Consider the following 20253-nt stretch of genomic DNA (forward strand, 5'->3'; position numbering starts at 1 on the left):
ACCCGGACAACACCATTACTGGCCCCAACAACATCACACATACCATCTCGGGACTATTTAATTGCTCATCGTCTAACATTGTGTATGCCATCAAATGCCAACAGTGTCCTTCAGCTCTCTATATTGGACAAACAGGCCAAACCTTACGCCAAAGAATAAACGGACATAAATCGGACATCAAGAATCACAAGACAGAGAAACCAGTAGGAGAACACTTCAATCTCCCAGGACATTCTATACAAGATCTCAAAGTAGCTGTTTTAACACAAAGGAATTTCAGAAATAGACTGGAAAGAGAAGCTGCTGAATTGCAACTCATTACCAAACTTAAAACCATGGAGAGACCTGGTCTGAACAAAGACATTGGATTCTTATCTCATTATACATGACAAAGCCATTTTTCACCTTCTCACCCTTTGCTTTTTCCTGTAAGACCTATTGCAGTCGTTAAGAGTCGTGAACAGGCTCATCACAGCTATCTGCCAATCACCCATTCCCACCACTCTTCTGAGTAATACCCCTCCCCACCTTCTCACTATATAGAAGGATCTGGCAACTTCTGTTTCAGTGTATCTGAAGAAGTGTGCATGCACACGAAAGCTCATACCAAGAACTAACTTAGTTGGTCTTTAAGGTGCTACTGGAAGGAATTTTTTTTGTTTTTTTTTTGCAGTACGGTTACAAATCCCAGGGTTATAAACGATGAGGTAGGACATAAGAAACAACCAAACCAAACCAAACTAAACCAAACACGCTTTCATCTCTGCCTCGGCCCCCATTGAAAAGAATATCTGTTCCCTAAAGAGACGGTCAGCCTCAGGCCCAACTGCTCCTTGTGAATTGGGCTATGACTAAGCAGATTTGTGCTTTTCCCTCACCTGCCCTTCATATTTGCTTCTTCAGAAAGCATTTGCACAATATAGCTGGTGAAAACTAGCATTGGCCAATGTAAGGTTTTTGTGTGTGCAAGTGTGTGTGAATGCTGGGAGAGGACTCTAGCATTCATTTGATGTGTAAGAGAAGAAAGGTCTTAAAAAACCCAGAGTGTGCCCTGCACAGGTGTTCAAAGGGTGAGAGGTCAAACTTTTTAGGAGCAGGGGCTCCCCGTAGTCAAGAAGAAGAAGAAGAAGAAGAAGAAGAGGAGGAGGAGGAGGAGGAGGAGGAGGAGGAGGAGTTTGGATTTGATATCCCGCTTTATCACTACCCTAAGGAGTCTCAAAGCGGCTGACATTCTCCTTTCCCTTCCTCCCTCACAACAAACACTCTGTGAGATGAGTGAGGCTGAGAGACTTCAGAGAAGTGTGACTAGCCCAAGGTCACCCAGCAGCTGCATGTGGAGGAGCGGGGAAGAGAATCTGGTTCACCAGATTATGTCTACCGCTCTTAACCACTACACCACACTGGCTCTCCTGCACAATCAGTGTTCCTGATCAAAGGGAGACTTTGAACCACCACTCAGTGCTATAAAGAGAAGCACTGCATGAGGGAGCCACAGACACGCCTTCCCTGTTCTCAGTGCCCCTGGACTCCACACCAGTAGAGGGTCAGCCCAATACTGAGCTACATGGATCCAGGATGTGGTAGATTTACACATACACTACACATCAGGCTGACTCTTGTGGCCCCCATATCCCACAGCTGGCTTGAAAACAGTCACCCAGCAGACCAGGCCAACTTACCAGCTGAGTGGATGCACATGAAAGTCAATGTTCAGGAAAAAACAACAGACTCACTTCTCATAGTAGGAACCAGGAGCTATGTGCTGATTTCTGGCAAAGCAAAATGGCGAGCTGAGCATCAAATACATCGCCAGAACAGACTGAAATGTTAGCACATGGCTCAGCGGTTTGTTTTTAAAAAGTGTGTCAGGGACCTCAGATTTAATTAACGGAAAGATAAGCTGCAGGGCTGGAGACCATTGGCTTCATACCTGCTTCCTTGTATTTTGCAATACAATTGCCCTTAGGTTGTATATCTTTATCTTCTATGACTAAGTAACTGATCTTGGGATAAAGATGGAAGGTTTATGCTTCCAGATAAGGAACAGCCATTTTTCTCATTTAAAACAGGAATATCATCCAGGTTTGTGGTGCATCAAGGTGTTAATGACTTGCACCACTGGAATTTATTTGTAATTTAATTTTGCCAACAACAACAAAAAAGGGTGAGGGGAAGAAAAGACAAGAGATTGCGTATAGCATATAAATGATATTTGCTTATACACAGAAGAGCATGAAGAAGAGATAGAATCTGAATAGGAGAAATGGGATCATTTACATCCAACTGCTGGAACATCACCCTTAAAGGATTATTCATGGACCTTGTGACACCAGAAAGTCCATCCCTGAACCCATGTGCCAGAGTCAGAATTCCTCTGCTGACCTGGGATCAGCTCTGTGAGTCCCTTCTCCAATCAGAGGCAGTCATGTGGGTGGATATTGTGGCCTCTCTGAAGAAGGGGCATGTGACCCCCTCTATGAAAATGACTTGCCATCCTCAAGGAACGGTGCGAGGCCTCATGCTCCATGTAGCCCAATCACAAAGGGGTGCATTTTCCATCCACAAGGCCGTCTCTAATTGGTGATGTCACAATAACAATTATAGGTCAATGTGATAACAAAGGAGCCATAGTTCATACATCTGGGTATTCCAGTGATTTTATATCCCTGCTAATGTCAAAAATTATTATTATTAGTAGTAGTAGCAGCAGTAGTAGTACAGTGGTACCTCGGGTTACATACGCTTCAGGTTACAGACTCCGCTAACCCAGAAATAATGCTTCAGGTTAAGAACTGTGCTTCAGGATAAGAACAGAAATCGGGCTCTGGCGGCGCGGCAGCAGCAGGAGGCCCCATTAGTTAAAGTGGTGCTTCAGGTTAAGAACAGTTTCAGGTTAAGAACGGACCTCCGGAACGAATTAAATACTTAACCTGAGGTACCACTGTAGTAGTATTTATTTGGCACTTACTAAAAAATATCTCAACGTGACTTATATTTTAAATTCTGCATCATATTTGCTTATATATTGAAAAGATAAAAGAGCATTAATTGATTAAAAGTGTTGATCCTGTAGTGGAATGACATAAAAGGGTCTAACTCGTAACCCTAATGCAGGTTGTGGGTATCATCGTACCCCAAATGCGTGAACAGGACCAATGAAACTAAGACCAATAAAAGCATGTTTAGTGTGGAAGGCACTACACAGAGTCGAACAGCTCACCAGGGAACCAAATTTGAAGGACAAAGCCCCCGCCCTTCCACCAATAACCAATCCCATAGCTGCCCAGCACCAAACAGCTTTAGAAAGATGTCTCTTCAGATTTCCAGTCCTGTGAAGGACTAAGTGCACTTCTAAATATTTATACAGTAAACACAGCAAAAATAAATAAATCATTATATATATTTACATATCTTGTTTTTAACCTATCCATTAAGCTAGCACGTCAATGCACTCTAATGTACAATGCAGCTCTCCTGTAGTTCAGGAGAACTCAGGGAACTCAGTTATGCCTTGAGGCAACAAAATGACCAATGTTCTTGTTTTGCCATTTATATTTTATTCAAAAGGTTTCAATTCTAAAGAAATGAAGTCATGCAAAGAAAAAAAAAGAGAAAGAAAAGAAGAATTAAAAGGCACAAAATGTGCGGAAAGAAACGATGTACAAAATACGAAAAATACCCTAACCCATACATTCTCATATAAATTTCATATTATTATCCTAGTACACTTGTAAATATTGATAGCCTGCTACATTTTGTATAAACTCATTCGAAATATTGTCATATTTATCCAGTCAAAGTCTACATCTGTAAGCTGTCCATTCATAAGTTGTGTGTGTTATCATATGGTCAATCCATTTATTAAAGGGGATCATATCTTTATTCTTCCAATTCATCAATATCAGTCTCTTGTCTACCATTAGAATGTGTAGAATCCATTTTCATTGTCCTGTTGTTAACTTCCATACAATAGGTATATAGTTCAAAAGAATATTTTCCACTGAAAGTTTTAGCTTTTTGTGGACGGACAAAAGGACCCATGTTTGATGCAAAGTAAAATACAGAACCTGTTGTTCTTGACTACTCTTTTTCTTTCCCTTTGCTTATAACCAAACCAGATGTAGTTCTTTCTTTCCCGTGGTGAAACTCATTCATGCGGGATGATACTCCTATCTTACAGGACCAACTGATTATTCTATGCATTGAAGCATGATCTGTTAGACTTTAACCTAAGATCAGTAAACAGAGACCGAAATGCAACCAGAAGGTAACTATGAAATAAGAGAAAGCAGGCATGGAAGAACTTGATCTCAGAATCCTCGTTGGCAAAAAATAAAATAAAATAAAAAATCCAGAGTTGTTTTTGCTTACACTCTTCATTTATGTCCCCATGGTTGGGTTCCTTCAGACGCAGTGGAAGATGTTGATAGTAGGTTGTGAAAATGAAATGAGCAATTGCCGAATTCAGTACTACTCAGTGTGATAATGTGTAAAGGTAAAGGGGCCCCTGACCATTAGGTCCAGTCGCGGACTACTCTGGGGTTGTGGCGCTCATCTTGCTTTATTGGCTGAGGGAGCCGGCGTACAGCTTCTGGGTCATGTGGCCAGCATGGCTAAGCCGCTTCTGGCGAAACCAGAGCAGCGCACAGAAACACTGTTTACCTTCCTGCCATTTATCTACTTGCACTTTGATGTGCTTTTGAACTGCTAGGTTCGCAGGAGCAGGGACTGAGCAAAGGGAGCTCACCCCGTCGCGGGGATTCGAACCACTGACCTTCTGATCAGCAAGCCCTAGGCTCTGTGGTTTAACCCACAGTGCCATCCATGCTTGCTAAATGGACCGACCCCCCCCCCTCATGTACAGTAGAGGTATACTACTTCCCTGGGAGGATTATGAGTTGCACTCCCTTGGGAATATCAGATTCACAGCTTGGGAAAACTCCTGGATCCAGACTCAGGTGGTCTTGGTGTCTTGGAGTGCCTAGTTCCAATTACAGTGGTACCTTGGTTTGCAACCGTTTTGGATTACAACCACATCAAACCCTGAAGTGTGTGTCCCTTGGGTTACAACCTGTTTTGGTTTACAGCCGGACCTTCGGAACAGATTATGGTTGTAAACTATATCACTGTATAGCTGCCATTGTACTCTAGTAACTTCCATACTGGATTATTGCTACAAACACTTTAGATGGGACTACCCTTGAGATGACTTGCCCAAAATGCAGCGGCCAGATTGCTGCCTTGGGTTCCATCTAGAACTCATATAATACCTGCTCTAAAACAGTTACAGTGTTTGATTGTCATTTCTGGGCACGACTCAAGGTGCTCATGTTCTTGTCTGAAGGCCTAAATGACTTCGGCCCCACATATCTGAAAGCGCCAACTTGCGCCGAAGAGTGAGGTGACCGGGTGATGTCATGTGTGCAGCATGCGATGTCACATGACATTTCGGGAGGAGTCAGGGATGAAGTCGAATGCTGTGGGTAGGGGGTCCTCCTCTCTTGTGCTTGGCAGCTCCACGATCAGCCTCCTCCACTCACTGATGGTAAGGAACACTGGGGAATCCTCCCCCCAATATTATGGAGGGGCCCCCAAAAAGCAACCAGCCCCCTGGAGTTGGAGCCCCATCTGAAAAACTGCCTCCTTCCCTTTGGATCCTCTCAGGTGTTAAGATCAGCATCAGGTGCCCTCTTGGCAGTTCCACAGCCCTCAGAAGTTCACAGGATGGCAGCCAGGGAGAGGGCATTCTCTGTGGTGGCCCCTAAATTGTGGAGTTTCCTCCCACAGATTGTGTTCCCACATGGAGGTGCATCTGACACCTTCGTTATGTAGTTTTCTCATATGCTCGAAGCACACTTTACCCAGGTCTTTTGCGCATGAGATATATATTTTACACACAATATATTTCAGGACCCACCCTATTTCCTTGATTGTCGTTTGTTTTAAATGATTTCAATATTGTATTTTTAAACGGTTGCAACCTGTCCTGGGGCCTCATGGTGAAGTGTGGATAATGATAGCAACAACAATAATAGCCACAGCAACTTTGACCATAATAGTAATCAATCACTTTATTGGACAGTATTGTACAAAGATATATGGTTTTCTGCAATAATTTATATTAAATATATCTATTTAATTTCTTGTTTTAAAAATTGTGTCCTGCTCAGTTTTAAATAAAATCCTCAAGTAGTTTACAAAAAAGTAAAGCCAACGTTAAGACTTTAAATAAAGGCAAAGTTAAAAATTATATTTAAAATAATTTAAAATATAAAAATAGAATATTAGAATCATTGAATAGTTGCAATCTACCATAGGTTAAAAACAAATATATACTAGAACTTCCTTATTCAAAATGCTTGTTCCATGGCTCATGAAACCACAGGAGAGACCAAGTCATGCCAACAAAGATGGTGCCCAGTGAGCGTTGCCTGATGCCCAGACCAAACCAAGAGAGATTCCCTTCCTCTGGGCTTCCTCATTTTTTCCTTTGTCTTGTGTCACTGGCACCCAAACCAGCTGTCACTCTTCTTGATGCTAAGGATTTTTTTGGTTTTGCTGTCAAACTCATATTGATTTGATCCACTGAATAGATAGAAATGTCCTAAAAAGAATAGGGAGTAAGAGTAAAAATTGTGAATCGAATGCATGAAGGAAACTCAAACACCTACAAAATACCATATTTTTCACTCTATAAGACCACAAGACGCACCTAGCTTTTGGAGGAGGAAAACAAGAAAAAAAATATTCTGAATGTCAGAAGCCCGAACAGCAAGAGGGATCGCTGCACAGTGAAAGCAGCAATCCCTCTTGCTGTTCTGGCTTCTGGGATAGCTGAGCAGCCTGCATTCACTCCATAAGATGCACACACATTTCCCCTTACTTTTTAGGAGGGAAAAAGTGAGTCTTATAGAGCAAAAAATACAGTACCTCAGTGTGGAATGCTCTTAGTCACCATTCCATTAAGTCAAGCACCCCTGCTCCCCCACAATGGTTCATTCCACACCCACCCACACCAGATATCCTATTCCTCAACTGCTGAAGTAAGCCACTGAGCATGCTCAGTCCTCATTGGTCTGTTCTGCACACCCTCCCTCACATTTTCCTTGGACCATGGCTATGGTAGCAGTCCTGAGATGCTCAGGTGGTTGAGCAACCTGCCACATTCACATCTGTGATCAAGTCCTTCTATCTCACCATTACAACTATTGGATTAGGGGGTCCTACTGGATTAGGGGGTTTGTTTAATGAAGATGGTTATCCACCTACCATGATGCAGAAACGCAGCGTTCACCTTGGAGCTAATTTTCTGGAAGTCGGCTGCTATCTTTCTTGGGTAGCCTTTTTCCATGGATTTCTTGGCTTCATCATATCTAGAGAAATGAATGGGTTGAGAATGCATTGATTTAAAGAGCTTTTCAATGAACGTTCAGAATTGTCCCACATGAGATAGGTAAGCTCCCCTTACTTCCAGTAGCGGTTTCCAGAGAATAAATATGTCTTCTTTGAGTTGCTGTCATGAGCAGCTGCGTCAATGCTCTTAACACTTTTCGGAAGGCCCAGGCTGCGAATTTTCTTGGGGAAACCAATCTGTATTGTATTTCCTTTGGTGGCCCAATACTTGCTTCCTGTTAAGCAAAAGATAGTAAAAATGAAAAAAAAAGGGGGGGGGAAAGAGATTGAAAGAGCCTTTCATGAAGATGGAACAAACCTGAATGAGAAAGCCCAGGCCCTGCAGAGACAATTGCAGAGAGTGGCTGGGGAAACTCAGCCAGATGGGCGGGTATAAATAATAAATTATTATTATTATTATTATTATTATTATTATTATTAGGCAGGGCCGTTCCTAATCCATCTTATTCCTTCTGTTCAGGGCAATAGGGATTTGGAAGCAATATCCTGCACATTGAGAGCACATGATGTGATTCCTTTGCTGCTGCTAAGCTAGTTGAGGACTGGTCAGTGCCTTGATGGGGAACTACCTGACAACCTTATTTAAAGAACCTTGAGTTCTATGATGGAAGAAAAATAGATAAAGAAAATAAAAAATCTGCTTGGATAGAGATGAGAGAATCTGTCCAGTTTCACCCCCCCCCTTGTAGCTTCATTTCTCAATTTTACACCACCACCACCAATAATAATAATAATAAAGTCTTTGTAGCTATACTGTGTAACTTATTGAACAGCTAGGATTTGGTCATTAACATTCTGTAACTCCAGCCTCTTGCACAGGTTGTTCTGCTTAATAGCAAGATGCTCCTCCCATCATTCTTAGCTCCTTTACTTGCTGTTTATTCATGTTTGGAATATTTACCTTTGAAGAGAAATACTGTGTCATCAGCCTTAACTTCATACGCAGCATCTATGCCTTTGCTCAAAGCTGGCCAGAAAGCAGAAATAGGAACCTTTTCAACATCTCTTCTCTGGGGATTCTTTCTCCAGAAAAAACTGGGGGAGACAATATGAATGTTTACAGAAGAAGGGCTGTGGCTCCATGGTAGATCATCAGCTTTGCATGCAAGTGGGGCTGGAAAAGACACCCCCCCAGTATAAAACCCAGGAGAGCAGTTGCTGGTCAATGTAGACAATACTGAGCTATGTGGACCAATGGCTGGAATCAGTATAAGACAATTCCCTCTGTTTCCTTATTTTCACTGTATCAAAATTCTTTCTTGGGAATGTTTTGTGTATAAGGTTTAAGTCCTACCTGTGGGCCTATTTATTTATTATGCATATTTTTAACAGTCCCAGGGAAGGTTACCCACAAGAAGCCATACAATGCTTATTATGACTAAGACAGCCATTAAAACTATTTTAAATAGAAAAAAAGAAAGACCAGCAAAAGAAGAGGGAGCATCTAGAGATCATCTTCCAGCCTCAAAGACCTGGGTAAAAAAGGATGCATCTTGACCCACTGTGGAAAGAGAGCCAAAAATGGAGTCAAATGCACCATGGAAAGGAGAGCATTCAATAACCTGGGAGCCACCCTAGACAAAGCCATCTCCAGAACCACCACAAAAAACTACAGGGTGCCTAGTCAATACTGACTAGTACTATTTGCAATTGTTCTTACCTTACGCACCAAGGAGGGCATGTTGAATGAATTTAATGAGCAGTATGTTGAGCATAGTATGGATGGTTATTTGCATCGTAAGGGAAAAGTCATTGCTGATTCATTGTGTTTGCAGAGTACTCTTTGAGTAGAAATGTTCTTGGAGGTGGGGCATGACTTTGAGTTAGAACGTAAAAAGTTCAGTGTTTAGATATTATTTACCTGTCTTTAAAGAACAGGATTTCCCCTCGGAGAGAGGTAGCAGCATCAAAAGCCAGGTGAGGGTCACACCATTTTGTGGATGGTGCCTCTGTTGTGGATGTGAGGTTAATTGATGAACCACCGGCTTCATTGTCATCACCACCTTCAGGGGGTCCTTGAAAAAGAGGTAAAGAGAAGAACAAGCAGGATTTGGAATATGCAGTTCAGAGGCATTGCAGGAGACTTCATTTTAATTTGCTTTAAACTTTTTTTTAAAAAAGTATCATGTAATATTGTGTTTTACTATTGGTGTTGTGTATTAATTGTTGAAACCCATTCTGGGATTTTAGGGTGAAGGCCAGGTAATAAATAGTAATAATAAAAATGAGTAATAATTTATTGGAAGACAGTGAAATACAACAATAGATGGAATAATAGATTGGCTCTGCGAATTCACATCAGGTGGTCTGGACGATCATTTGCTCCCCAAATAAGAAAGTTCACAGAAAGTTTTTCAGTTGTTCTTCTCACCCACCCATTCCACAGCCATGGTACCCCCTGAAAAATCTCTCTGGGGGGTTGAGGGGGCATCCAAAATAGATGGGGCATGGGAGGCATTTCTGCATTCCCCTCAGAATCTAAGACTACTTTAGGGAGTTCATGGAAATAAAGTTTCCTGTTACTCCATCCTACCTTGTTCTGAAGGTTGACCCAAATCCTCCAGAGAATCTATTTGAGTCTTCTCTGTGAACATTCTTAAGCTAACTGACCTTAGGATCCGAGCCAGTGCTCTTACATGGCCTCATTCCATATAATCATCTGGGAGTCTATACTTACCATAAAGCTGCTGGATGCCCTCAATGTCATCCGTGTGAAGACCAAAATGTTTAAGGTCTCTATTTCTGTAGGTTGGAAACATCAAAGCCTCTGGATTGCTGGAATGCCTGAGGCCCAGTACATGGCCAAACTCATGAGCAGCTACAAGAAAAAGGTTGGTGCCTATAAAGGAAACAGGAATGGGTTTAGCAAATCTAAAAAAATGTAGTATGAACACTGACAACTGGGAAGCACTGGCCTGTGAGTGCTCCAGTTGGAGAACAGCCTTTATCAAAGGTGTCATGGGCTTTGAAGACACCCAAACTCAGGACACAAGGGAGAAACGTGCTAGGAGGAAGGCATGTTTGGCAAATCCACACCCTGATCAACTCCCACCCAGAAACCAATGTCCTCACTGTGGAAGGACGTGTGGATCCAGAATTGGCCTCCACAGTCACTTACGGACTCATTGTTAAAACCATGTTCATGGAAGACAATCTTACTCAGCTATGAGTGATCGCAGAAGAAGAAGAAGGAAGAGGAGGAGGAGGAGGAGGAGGACAGCAACTCTTTGGGATTTCAGATGGGTATTTGCAATCCCTTTCTGGAGATGCTGGGGATTCCACATGGAACCTTCTGTGTCAAACCATTTCAACTACATGCCAGTGTGGTGTAGTGGTTAAGAGTGATAGACTCGTAGTCTGGTGAACTGGGTTCGCTTCCCCGCTCCTCCACATGCAGCTGCTGGGTGACCTTGGGCCAGTCACACTTCTTTGAAGTCTCTCAGCCCCACTCACCTCACAGAGTGTTTGTTGTGGGGGGAGGAAGGGAAAGGAGAATGTCAGCTGCTTTGAGACGCCCTAGGGTAGTGATAAAGCGGGATATCAAATCCAAACGCTTCTTCTTCTTCTTCTAAAAAAAGAGCACACTTCCCCTTTCGCCAGAAACAAGGAAATGTAGTCTAATCTTATGAATAACCTGAGTGAGTTTACTATTACCATTTATGGATGTACAGAACAGTCCATAGGATGTACCAATGAACATTGTGGGGTGTTATTATTATTTTTTAACGTTGACAAAAATGGTGCTTTTCATAATTAAATTTCATCAGCCACATTCCTATTCTTTGCAGTCAGAAGGGGCTAAAAGATCACTCTCCTGGTCATAAGTGGTCCTGGCACACATGATCATTATCAATGATTTCATTATAGCAACGACTGCTTTCAATGCAAGTCCTGATTATTTGTTTGTTAGATTTGTATCCCACCAAACAGTGCTCCAAGCAGCTCATAGAAAGAATGCAAATACAAGGACCACAATCAAATAGACCAGTAATGTGACAGAGAGCAATATGATATGCAAGTGGAGTGTAATAAATGAATGTCATGAACACAAGAAGTGTCCTATTGGATAAGGACCGAAGACCCACATCTTATGCTCCCAGTGGTGGGTTGGAAGGCAGAAAGGCCAAGAGTAGAAGGATCTAGGGCCAATGGCAGGCAGAGCCAACTAACTCTAGGGTTCTCCCCATCCATCTCCCTGCTGAGTTCTGCAAGGGCACTGAGATTAAGGAGCAGGAAGCTGAAAAGCAGGGCTGCCCACTGGCCTGGTTGTAAGTCAAAGGGAAGGCATGTTGGCCCTGGAGGAGGCAGCCCTCCATTTGCCCTAATAAATCAGCCTCCAGATGTCTATCAGAAGCCCCAAGAATGACCCAAGAGCAACAGTGCCTTTGGCACTTGTGATTCCCAGCAACTGCTATTACAGCCATGAAGTTGGGATGCAACATAGTCATGAAGACTAGTAGCCACCAATCATCTAAAGCCCATGAATTTGCCAGCCGCACTGATGGCCATTGTGGCATCTTGCGGCAGCAAATTCTACAGCTGAGCTGTGTGAGAAAGACTTGCTTTGTGTGCCAGATAAACTTTAGCAACACTGTAGAGCGATGCATGGCGAAATTTTTTAAAAAGATATTTTATGTGGATTAGTTTATATTTATTTCTTTTATTAACTGTCATCGGGAGGAACCTAGACCCCCTGTACCTCATGCATATTTTTGACTTGGTTGTTTTACTAAACATGTTGCTTTTATTTTCTGCCTTATACACATCATGACTATACTTTGCTTTGTACCTGGTGGCCAACACTTGTTATTTGTTGTTTGTATTTTTTCATGTCATTCTTAATAACAATAATACTATTTTAAAACTCCAGAGTAAGTCCCCTGGGACATGAATGATGCTGGGGTCTCAATGTTTGTCAGCAAAAGTAATTAAGCTTCCTTGACAGTCATTACAAGCAAGTGAATAGAATATATTGAGACAAAACAATGAAAATACCTTTTAAATCCCGTGCCCAGGGTTCATTCTCATCAAAATGGACGCTTCCACCGAAGGCAGGTGAAAATGCATGAGCCAACTGCCCACCTGGTCCATCAAAGGGTATATTGTCACCATGAGCTTTTAAAAAAATCAAAGAACATATATATAAATCACCCAGCCAGGAACTTGGGTAAACCTACTATAATTCCTTGCATGTGATTTACTTACATTTAGCAGCGAAAGAGATCTCGATATCTGCAAGTTTCCCATAAACCCTGGTGAAGGTGAGGGGAGTCACATCACTCCACACTTTCCAAGCTCTCTTGATGGCAACATCTACGTCAGTGCGGTCCATGTCTGGTGTGTAATTCAGAACACTGTGAAACACACGGAAGGAGATGAAATGCACATTTGAAAGAATGTTCACAGAGCTTTCAAAGTGTGTGTGCAAGAGGAAACATCATTTTACGTCTCAAAGCATCTCCACATCCCTGCCCCTTGTATTTCCAAGTGCATTAAAATTATGCAACGATGACTAGAATTAAGCTCTGTGTTGCACAGGAAAATCAATAATGGTAGACTAGCCAACTTTTAGGAAAGACCATTACTGATCTGACAAAGGAATCCCAGCATTCCTATGAATACAAGCTGAAAACAGTAGCTTGAAAGTGGGATCTGTACGACCCAAAATCTGCAGTCTGGTGTGTTCCTGATCAGGCTTCCAGACAGCCGGCCAGACATACCCTCTTTAAGTTCATCCATTCCATTAACTCCCTAGGCAGAAGTTTTCTTCCTCAGCCAGGAGCCAATAATAAGCATTATCAAGTTACATCTTCGATTCAGGCAAGTGTTTTGAAACTTTACCTGTATGTCAGGTTTTTTCGTCCCCATTTTGGTGACTCAGGAAAGGTGCTGTATTCTGCTATATCAGGAACCCCACACCTGGGATTCTTCATTGCAGCCAAAGTGTGTGAATCCAATCTGCCCGTCACTCTCAGCCCAAAGTGTTTCTGCATTTGTTGTAACTTGTCAGCAGGAATCTCATCACTCCTTTTGCTTCTTGCGACTGGCGTTGATGTGGAATCAGGATAGTAGTTTTCTATGTACGCCTGATGGGAAGAACAGATGCATTTGAGTGTTGCAGAATTATTTTCACATATAATCTTTCACGTTGTAGGATTTTGATCTTTCTACCTTTCCCCCCCAGTGAGGAAGCTCATTTGTCTAATTGAACCCATTTTACAGACATAAGAACTGAAGCTAACGGACATTAACAGTGAATCCTATGCACGTCTTCTCAGTTCAGTGGGACTTACTCCAAGATGTATGAATGTAGGGTTGCATGTAGGATTGCGGTCTATTTTACCCAAACCCATTAAGCACACCTATGGAGGAGCAGAGGTCGGAATCTGCATTTTCCCAGTCTATAAGCATGCACAACATTACATTGACTGCCACTTTGCACAAGGCAATTAGTGACTGACTACTTTTTCTGCTAGTGGAATTCTGCTTCCCCTCTGTGCTACCATCGAACATTACCTTTGCAAAATTCAGGTCCGCTTCTCCAACTTGATCAGCTTCATGGATTAGGGGCAAAGCACAAGAAAGTGCTCCATAGAGCGCAATCGTCAGTAGGAAACTCTTCATTGTCTCTTTCACTTCTGCGTCCCAGCCTTGGAGCCTTAGAACACTTCAGCCCCTCTGTCAATGGATGTGTCTGTGTGCTCCCAATGGACCTCTATATATACCGGTACTTCATGGTTTTCTATAGAATCAACAGAAGCATGACTCACAACATTATAACATCCATTGACATGCCAAACACAGAAAATGTCCCTTTTAGCAGAGTGACACGCACAAAGTTTGTTAAGTTCAAAAGTCCAGATTTGGCCATTACAAAGAAAGTGACTGGGACATTTCCTCCAAATTATTAAATAATTAGAATGGCATCATTCTCAATTTATTCAATAGAGGTGGAGCAAATAGAGGTGGAGCCTGGTGTCCTTTTTAGCAGAGTGACACACACTGCAGAGTCTGTTAAGTTCAAAAGCCCTAATTTGGCAATTACTAAGAAGGTGAGTGGGGTTCATCACACAGGGTTTTGCCTCCAAGTAATTAATTAATTAGAATGACTCCCTAAAATTAATGAGCCCAAATTAGCTATATTCTTTAACCTCAAAGTGTTTACTCTGTGTAGGACTAGCCACCAACCTTTTTCTTTTTAGTTGAAGGAATCCTATTATATTGGGAACATGTCAGCTAATAGACTGAAATCTTATTATCTAAATAAATGGAAATAATTATAGCAATTGTGGCATTATCTGAATGAAACATTAACCATAAGATATGATGAAATAAATAACACAGATCTTTTCAATGCAGCAAGTTCTGGAAATTCTAGACAATTTTACTAGGAAATCAGCAGAAATTGTTAGAATAATTCTGACATTGATCAGCACATCTAACTCCTAGAAGTGACCTGGTTTATCATTTTTGGGTACAGAACAGTATTTGCCTTCTCCCACTACAGTATAAGGAAAGAAATTTTGGGGTCTCACAGGGTGCAGCTGAAATTTTAAAGCCCAAAGTCCACCTTTGCCTGGGGTTCTTTCCTTTGCAAAATTTACACAGAAGTAGACCTATAATAAGCAGCTATCCTATCTTTAAAAGACATCTGAAGGCAGCCCTGTTCAGGGAAGTTTTTAATATTTAACGCTGTACTGTTTTTAACACTTGATTGGAAGCCGCCCAGAGTGGCTGGGGAAACTCAGCCAGATGGGCGGGGTATAAATAATAAATTATTATTATATTATTATTATTATTATAATGCGGCTCTTCTGGGATTTTGTCAACAGCACAGGAGTAAACAATGTTCTCAAGTTTCAAACACTTACAGTTTATGGCTTTCCCTCTGTACACACAAAAAGATAAGCATAAATGCTTTACTGCAGGGAAACAACCTAATTTGGTTCCTAGTTCATTCATCTGTTATTTGAATACAGAAAATGAGTCTGTCGGTGGGTAAAACACCATGTCCAGCAGGAAACTTTGCAGTTGCCAAGAATGGATGATTTGGAATGATCCCTCCTAAAAACAGAAGCTGGGGGTGGGATGACAAAAAAATAAATAAATAAAAATTCTGTAGCAATTTTAATTGAAGAAAAACTCAACAGAAACAAGGACAAATTCAGACTCATAGTAAACTAGAAGAAAATGATGTAATGAAAGGATGCAGAAGTTTACTTTAATTTGTTAATGAATCACTTCCTACAAGATAGCCGAATGTGACTGAACAATGAAAACATAATGGTTCTTTGTTAACAACCTCGTAGCCCTAGATTATGAGACTGAGACTGAATGCCAACACCAGGCCCATTTTTTGCAGGGAGGCGTATACACTTGGAAGTTGCTTCAGCAATACTGACAGACAACACAGTCCAACTTTGAAAAAAATGGCACTGACTTAGGGTGCCCTGAGAAGAGGGGCTTCAAATAAATATAAAATTGTAGAGTTGCAAGGGACCCTAAGAGTCATCTAGTCCACCCCTTGCAATGCAGGAATCTCAACTAAATCATACATGACAGGTGACCTTCCAACCTCTGCTTTAAAACCCCCAAGAAAGGAGAGTCCACCACCTCTTGTGGGAGTCTGTTCCACTGTCCAACAGCTCTTACTGTCAGAAAGTTCTTCCTGATGTTTAGTCAAAAATCTACTTTCTTGCAACTTGAATCCATTGGTTCAAATCCCACACTCTGGAGCAGGAGAAAACAAGCTTGTTCCATCCTCCATGTGACAGCCCTTTAGATATTTGAAGATGGGTATCATCTCTGACTTTCGAGGCATATTTTGTGTTAACTGAAGTTTCCAAACTGTCTTGAAAAGGCAGACTTACATTTAATGCATTGTAGTGACCCAGACCTTGGAGAGACCTCTTCAGAGAGAGAGAGACTTGGGGCTTCACACAACACCCAACTCCCACTGAAGACGTGGAGAAACCCACACTGGTCCAAAGGCTGAGGAACTTCATTTTAGAGAAGCCTCTCCTCCAGTGACCCCATCTTAAGCCTTGCTTTGATCCCTGATTCTCCCCCATGATGCCCAAGGCTCAGGAATCAAAGATGGTGGTGGACCAGACAGGAAGTCCAAAGTTGCAGGTGGAGCACTCTGTTGGCTGCTACACAGCACTATTGACAGGGGTCTTCTGAGGAGCAGGGGCCTCCTTGGGAGGAAGGATTGACTCCAGCAAGTGATGTAGAAGAGGACTAGGCAGAGGCACTGGTTTTCTTTTCTTCTATTTTCTATTTTACTGGTTATTTTGTCAATACTATTATATGGTAATAAATAGTCCACATTATATTTACACATTTTCTGCTCATGTAATAAATATTGGAATAATGATTTAAAAAACCACAAAAACATAAAGAATAGAAACATATACCGTTTTTTTCGCTCCATAAGACGCACCTGACCATAGGGCGCACCTAGTTTTTAGAGGGGGAATGCAAGAGGGGGGAATTATTTAAAGGGAGTGCTGAGCATAGCCTGTATGCATCCCAGGTTCTGCTCAGTGCTCCCTTTCACGAGCAGGGTGGAGTGTGTGTGGCGCTTCCAGGCTTTTCCCCAAGGAGGGAGAAGCCCCCAAGAGCCACACACACACTCTGTGCGGCTCTTTAAAGGGAGTGCGGCTATCCCTGGCTTTTGCGGGAGGTGGAAGGGACAGATCGCGCGGCTTATGGGATAGCCGCGCGCAGCCTCTCCCGGGCAAGGGGAGCCTTCATCCCCTGCCTGGGAGAGGCTGTGCGCGGCTAATGCTCCCCCAAGAGCCTCACTCCCTTTAAAGAGCGTGCAGAGCGTGTGTGTGGCTCTTGGGGGCTTTTCCACAAGGAGGGAGAAGGGCAGTCCCTTCACATGCTCCACTCGGCTCTTTAAAGGGATCGCTGAGCAGAGCCTCCCACCTGCATTCGCCCCATAAGACGCACACACATTTCCCCTTACTTTTTAAGAGGGGAAGGTGTATCTTACAGAGCAAAAAATACGGTATGCACAAATGCTGATACCTAGCCTCAGCTGTTCATGTTATGGCGACCTCCCATCTGAATGTCTGTATTGTGGGGCTGCTAGGTTGGTAAGTGGGGTAGTCATGTGTTGTCACTGGTCCGGAAAGCAAGGCCTTATCCCCACATGTGCCACTCTTAATCACTTCGATCGGCAGAGTTGGTGCCAAATAATACCCCTTCTGCATTGTAAGAGCTTGATGGCTTAGTGTCGCAGTGCCTAGACTTTGGAACTCCCTGCCTATTGAGATCAAGCAGGCACCTCTTGTCAGCACTTGAGAAAAATATTATTCTCTAAACAAGCCTAACCAGCTGCTTAGAAAGTTGACGTAGTTTTAATTTGTTCTTCCTAGCTGCTTATAGCTCAGTGGTAGAGCATCTGCTTGAAATGAAATTAATGAATTTTTATTGTGAAAAACACCTTTTTTCCCAATGTTAAAAATATGTGTAACTGGTAGTTGTTGGTACAGCCTATGGGCTGTTCTGTGTAATATATTTTATACACCCATAAATGGTATGGTCTCATGGGTTACTTCTTTAACTTAAAGACATTTCCTTTTTTTTCTTGAAAAGAAAGTTTCCTCTTTTGGCAAAAAGATAAAGTGATGATTCAAGAAAAGCTCATCCACGACCCTACAGGAGAAGTCACACATTCAAGTTAATATGAGGAATGTGGAGGACTAAATTTAAGATTATAAATCTGAGTTAGTTTTGGATCCCATGAAGAGATTGAGGAGAGCCAGCGCTGGCCATTTGGGCGGAACTCTTTCTGACACCTTCATTAAGTAGTTTGTCTTTTGCTGAAGACCCACCTTACCCTGACCCTTTACACATGGGATACATATTTTAGAATCCACCCTATTCTCACAAATGAAATAATTTTAACTGATTTTCAAATTGTTTTTAAAATAAATGTAACTTGCCCTAAGGATCTCCTTGATCCTTGCCCATCCTGGCTTATAAAAGCTAGCTGGGAAGGGCTGGGTGACGGGCTTTGCGGGGTGGTGAATGCTTCTCTCTGAGAGGGAGCCTTCCCAGACCAGCTGAAAGAGGCGCTTATCAAACCGCTTCTTAAAAAACCATCTTTAGATGTGGCCAATATGGCCAACTATCGCCCAGTCTCAAATCTTTCATTCTTGGGCAAGGTGATTGAGCAAGTGGTTGCTGAACAACTCCAGGCATGCCTGGAAGAAGCGGACCATTTGGATCCCTTCCAGTCAGGATTCAGGCCTCATCATGGGACTGAAACTGCCTTGGTCAACTGGTCAATGATCTCCGGCGGGCTAGGGACAAAGGTGAGAGCTGTTTCCTAGTTCTGCTGGATCTCTCAGCGGCTTTTGACACCATCGACCATAACATCCTTCTGGAGCGTCTAGAGGGGCTGGGAGCTGGGGACACTGTTATACAGTGGTTCCACTCCTTCCTCCTGGGCCGTGTTTAGAAAGTGGTGGTGGGGGATGAGTGTTCAGACCCCTGGGCTCTCACTTGTGGGGTGCCTCAGGGTTCTGTCCTTTCCCCCATGCTTTTCAACATCTACATGCAGCTGCTGGGAGAGATCATCAGGCAGTTTGGGCTGGGTGTCTATCAGTATGCAGATGATACCCAGCTCTACCTCTCTTTCAAATCAGAACCAGTGAAGGCGGTGAAGGTCCTGGAGGCGGTTGGAGGATGGATGGTGGCTAACAGATTGAGGTTGAATCCTGACAAGACAGAAGTACTGTTTTGGGGAGACAGGGGGCGGGCGGGTGTGGGGGACTCCCTGGTCCTGAATGGGGTAACTGTGCCCCTGAAGGACCAGGTGCACAGCCTGGGAGTCATTCTGGACTCACAGCTGTCCATGGATGCGCAGGTCAATTCTGTGTCCAGGGCAGCTATCTACCAACTCCACCTGGTATGCAGGCTGAGACCCTACCTGTCCATGGACTGTCTCGCCAGAGTGGTTCATGCTCTAGTTATCTCCTGCTTGGACTACTGCAATGCGCTCTACGTGGGGCTATCTTTGAAGGTGACCCGGAAACTACAACTAATCCAGAATGCGGCAGCTAGACTGGTGACTGGGAGTGGCCACCGAGACCACATAACACCAGTCTTTTGGCAATTCCCTCGCTGCGAGAAGCCAAGTTACAGGGAACCAGGCAGAGGGCCTTCTCAGTAGTGGCACCCACCCTGTGGAATACGCTCCCACCAGATGTCAAAGAGAAAAACAACTACCAGACTTTTAGAAGACATCTGAAGGCAGCTCTGTTTAGGGAAGCTTTTAATGTTTAATAGACTATTGTATTTTAATATTCTGTTGGAGGCTGCCCAGAGTGGCTGGGGAAACCCAGTCAGATGGGAAGTGTATAAATAATAAGTTGTTGTTGTTGTTGTTGTTATCTGCTTGAAATGAAATTAATGAAATTTTATTATGAAAAACACCTTTTTCTCCAATGCAAAAAATATGTGTAACTGGTACAGCCTATGGGCTGTTCTGTGTAATATATTTCATACACCCATAAATGGTATGGTCTCATGGGTTACTTCTTTAACTTAAAGACATTTCCTTTTTTTTTCTTGAAAAGAAAGTTTCCTCTTTTGGCAAAAAGATAAAGTGATGATTCAGGAAAAGCTCATCCACGACCCTACAGGGAAGGAGAAGTCACACATTCAAGTTAATATGAGGAATGTGGAGGAATAAATTTAAGATTAGAAAACTGAGTTAGTTTTGGATCCCATGAAGAGATTGAGGAGAGCCAGTGCTGGTCATTGGGGCAGAACTCTTTCTGACACCTTCATTATGTAATTTTTATCTTTTGCTGAAGACCCACC

At 42.7% G+C, this 20253-nt stretch overlaps 2 protein-coding genes across 2 annotated transcripts in view; both read right to left on the bottom strand.

Moving 5' to 3' along the window:
• Nucleotides 1-20253, bottom strand: part of LOC128412588 (stromelysin-1-like) — a 74854-nt gene that overhangs the window by 21621 nt on the left and 32980 nt on the right. The gene's annotated exons all lie outside the window — the stretch shown is intronic.
• On the bottom strand, nucleotides 6118-14037 carry LOC128412592 (stromelysin-1-like). The gene is made up of 10 exons (XM_053385707.1): nucleotides 13930-14037; nucleotides 13255-13499; nucleotides 12619-12767; nucleotides 12409-12528; nucleotides 10091-10252; nucleotides 9275-9428; nucleotides 8315-8448; nucleotides 7469-7628; nucleotides 7270-7373; nucleotides 6118-6604 (listed from the first exon to the last, which is right to left on the bottom strand). The coding sequence occupies exons 1-10, from the start codon at nucleotides 14035-14037 to the stop codon at nucleotides 6501-6503; spliced, it is 1440 nt and encodes a 479-aa protein (XP_053241682.1). The 3' UTR covers nucleotides 6118-6500.

The sequence above is a fragment of the Podarcis raffonei genome, chromosome 4 (assembly GCF_027172205.1).
Source record: "Podarcis raffonei isolate rPodRaf1 chromosome 4, rPodRaf1.pri, whole genome shotgun sequence".
Classification (NCBI taxonomy): domain Eukaryota; kingdom Metazoa; phylum Chordata; class Lepidosauria; order Squamata; family Lacertidae; genus Podarcis; species Podarcis raffonei.

Bases quoted from the DNA above. Each gene is read 5' to 3' on its own strand.
- LOC128412592 (XM_053385707.1), bottom strand. From the start codon at position 14,037: ATGAAGAGTTTCCTACTGACGATTGCGCTCTATGGAGCACTTTCTTGT. The intron at 9,429-10,090 runs GTAAGTATAGAC...CTCTTTTTCAAG, and splicing joins GGGCATCCAGCAGCTTTATG to GACCCCCTGAAGGTGGTGAT. The intron at 8,449-9,274 runs GTAAATAATATC...TGTCTCCCCCAG, and splicing joins ATCCTGTTCTTTAAAGACAG to TTTTTTCTGGAGAAAGAATC.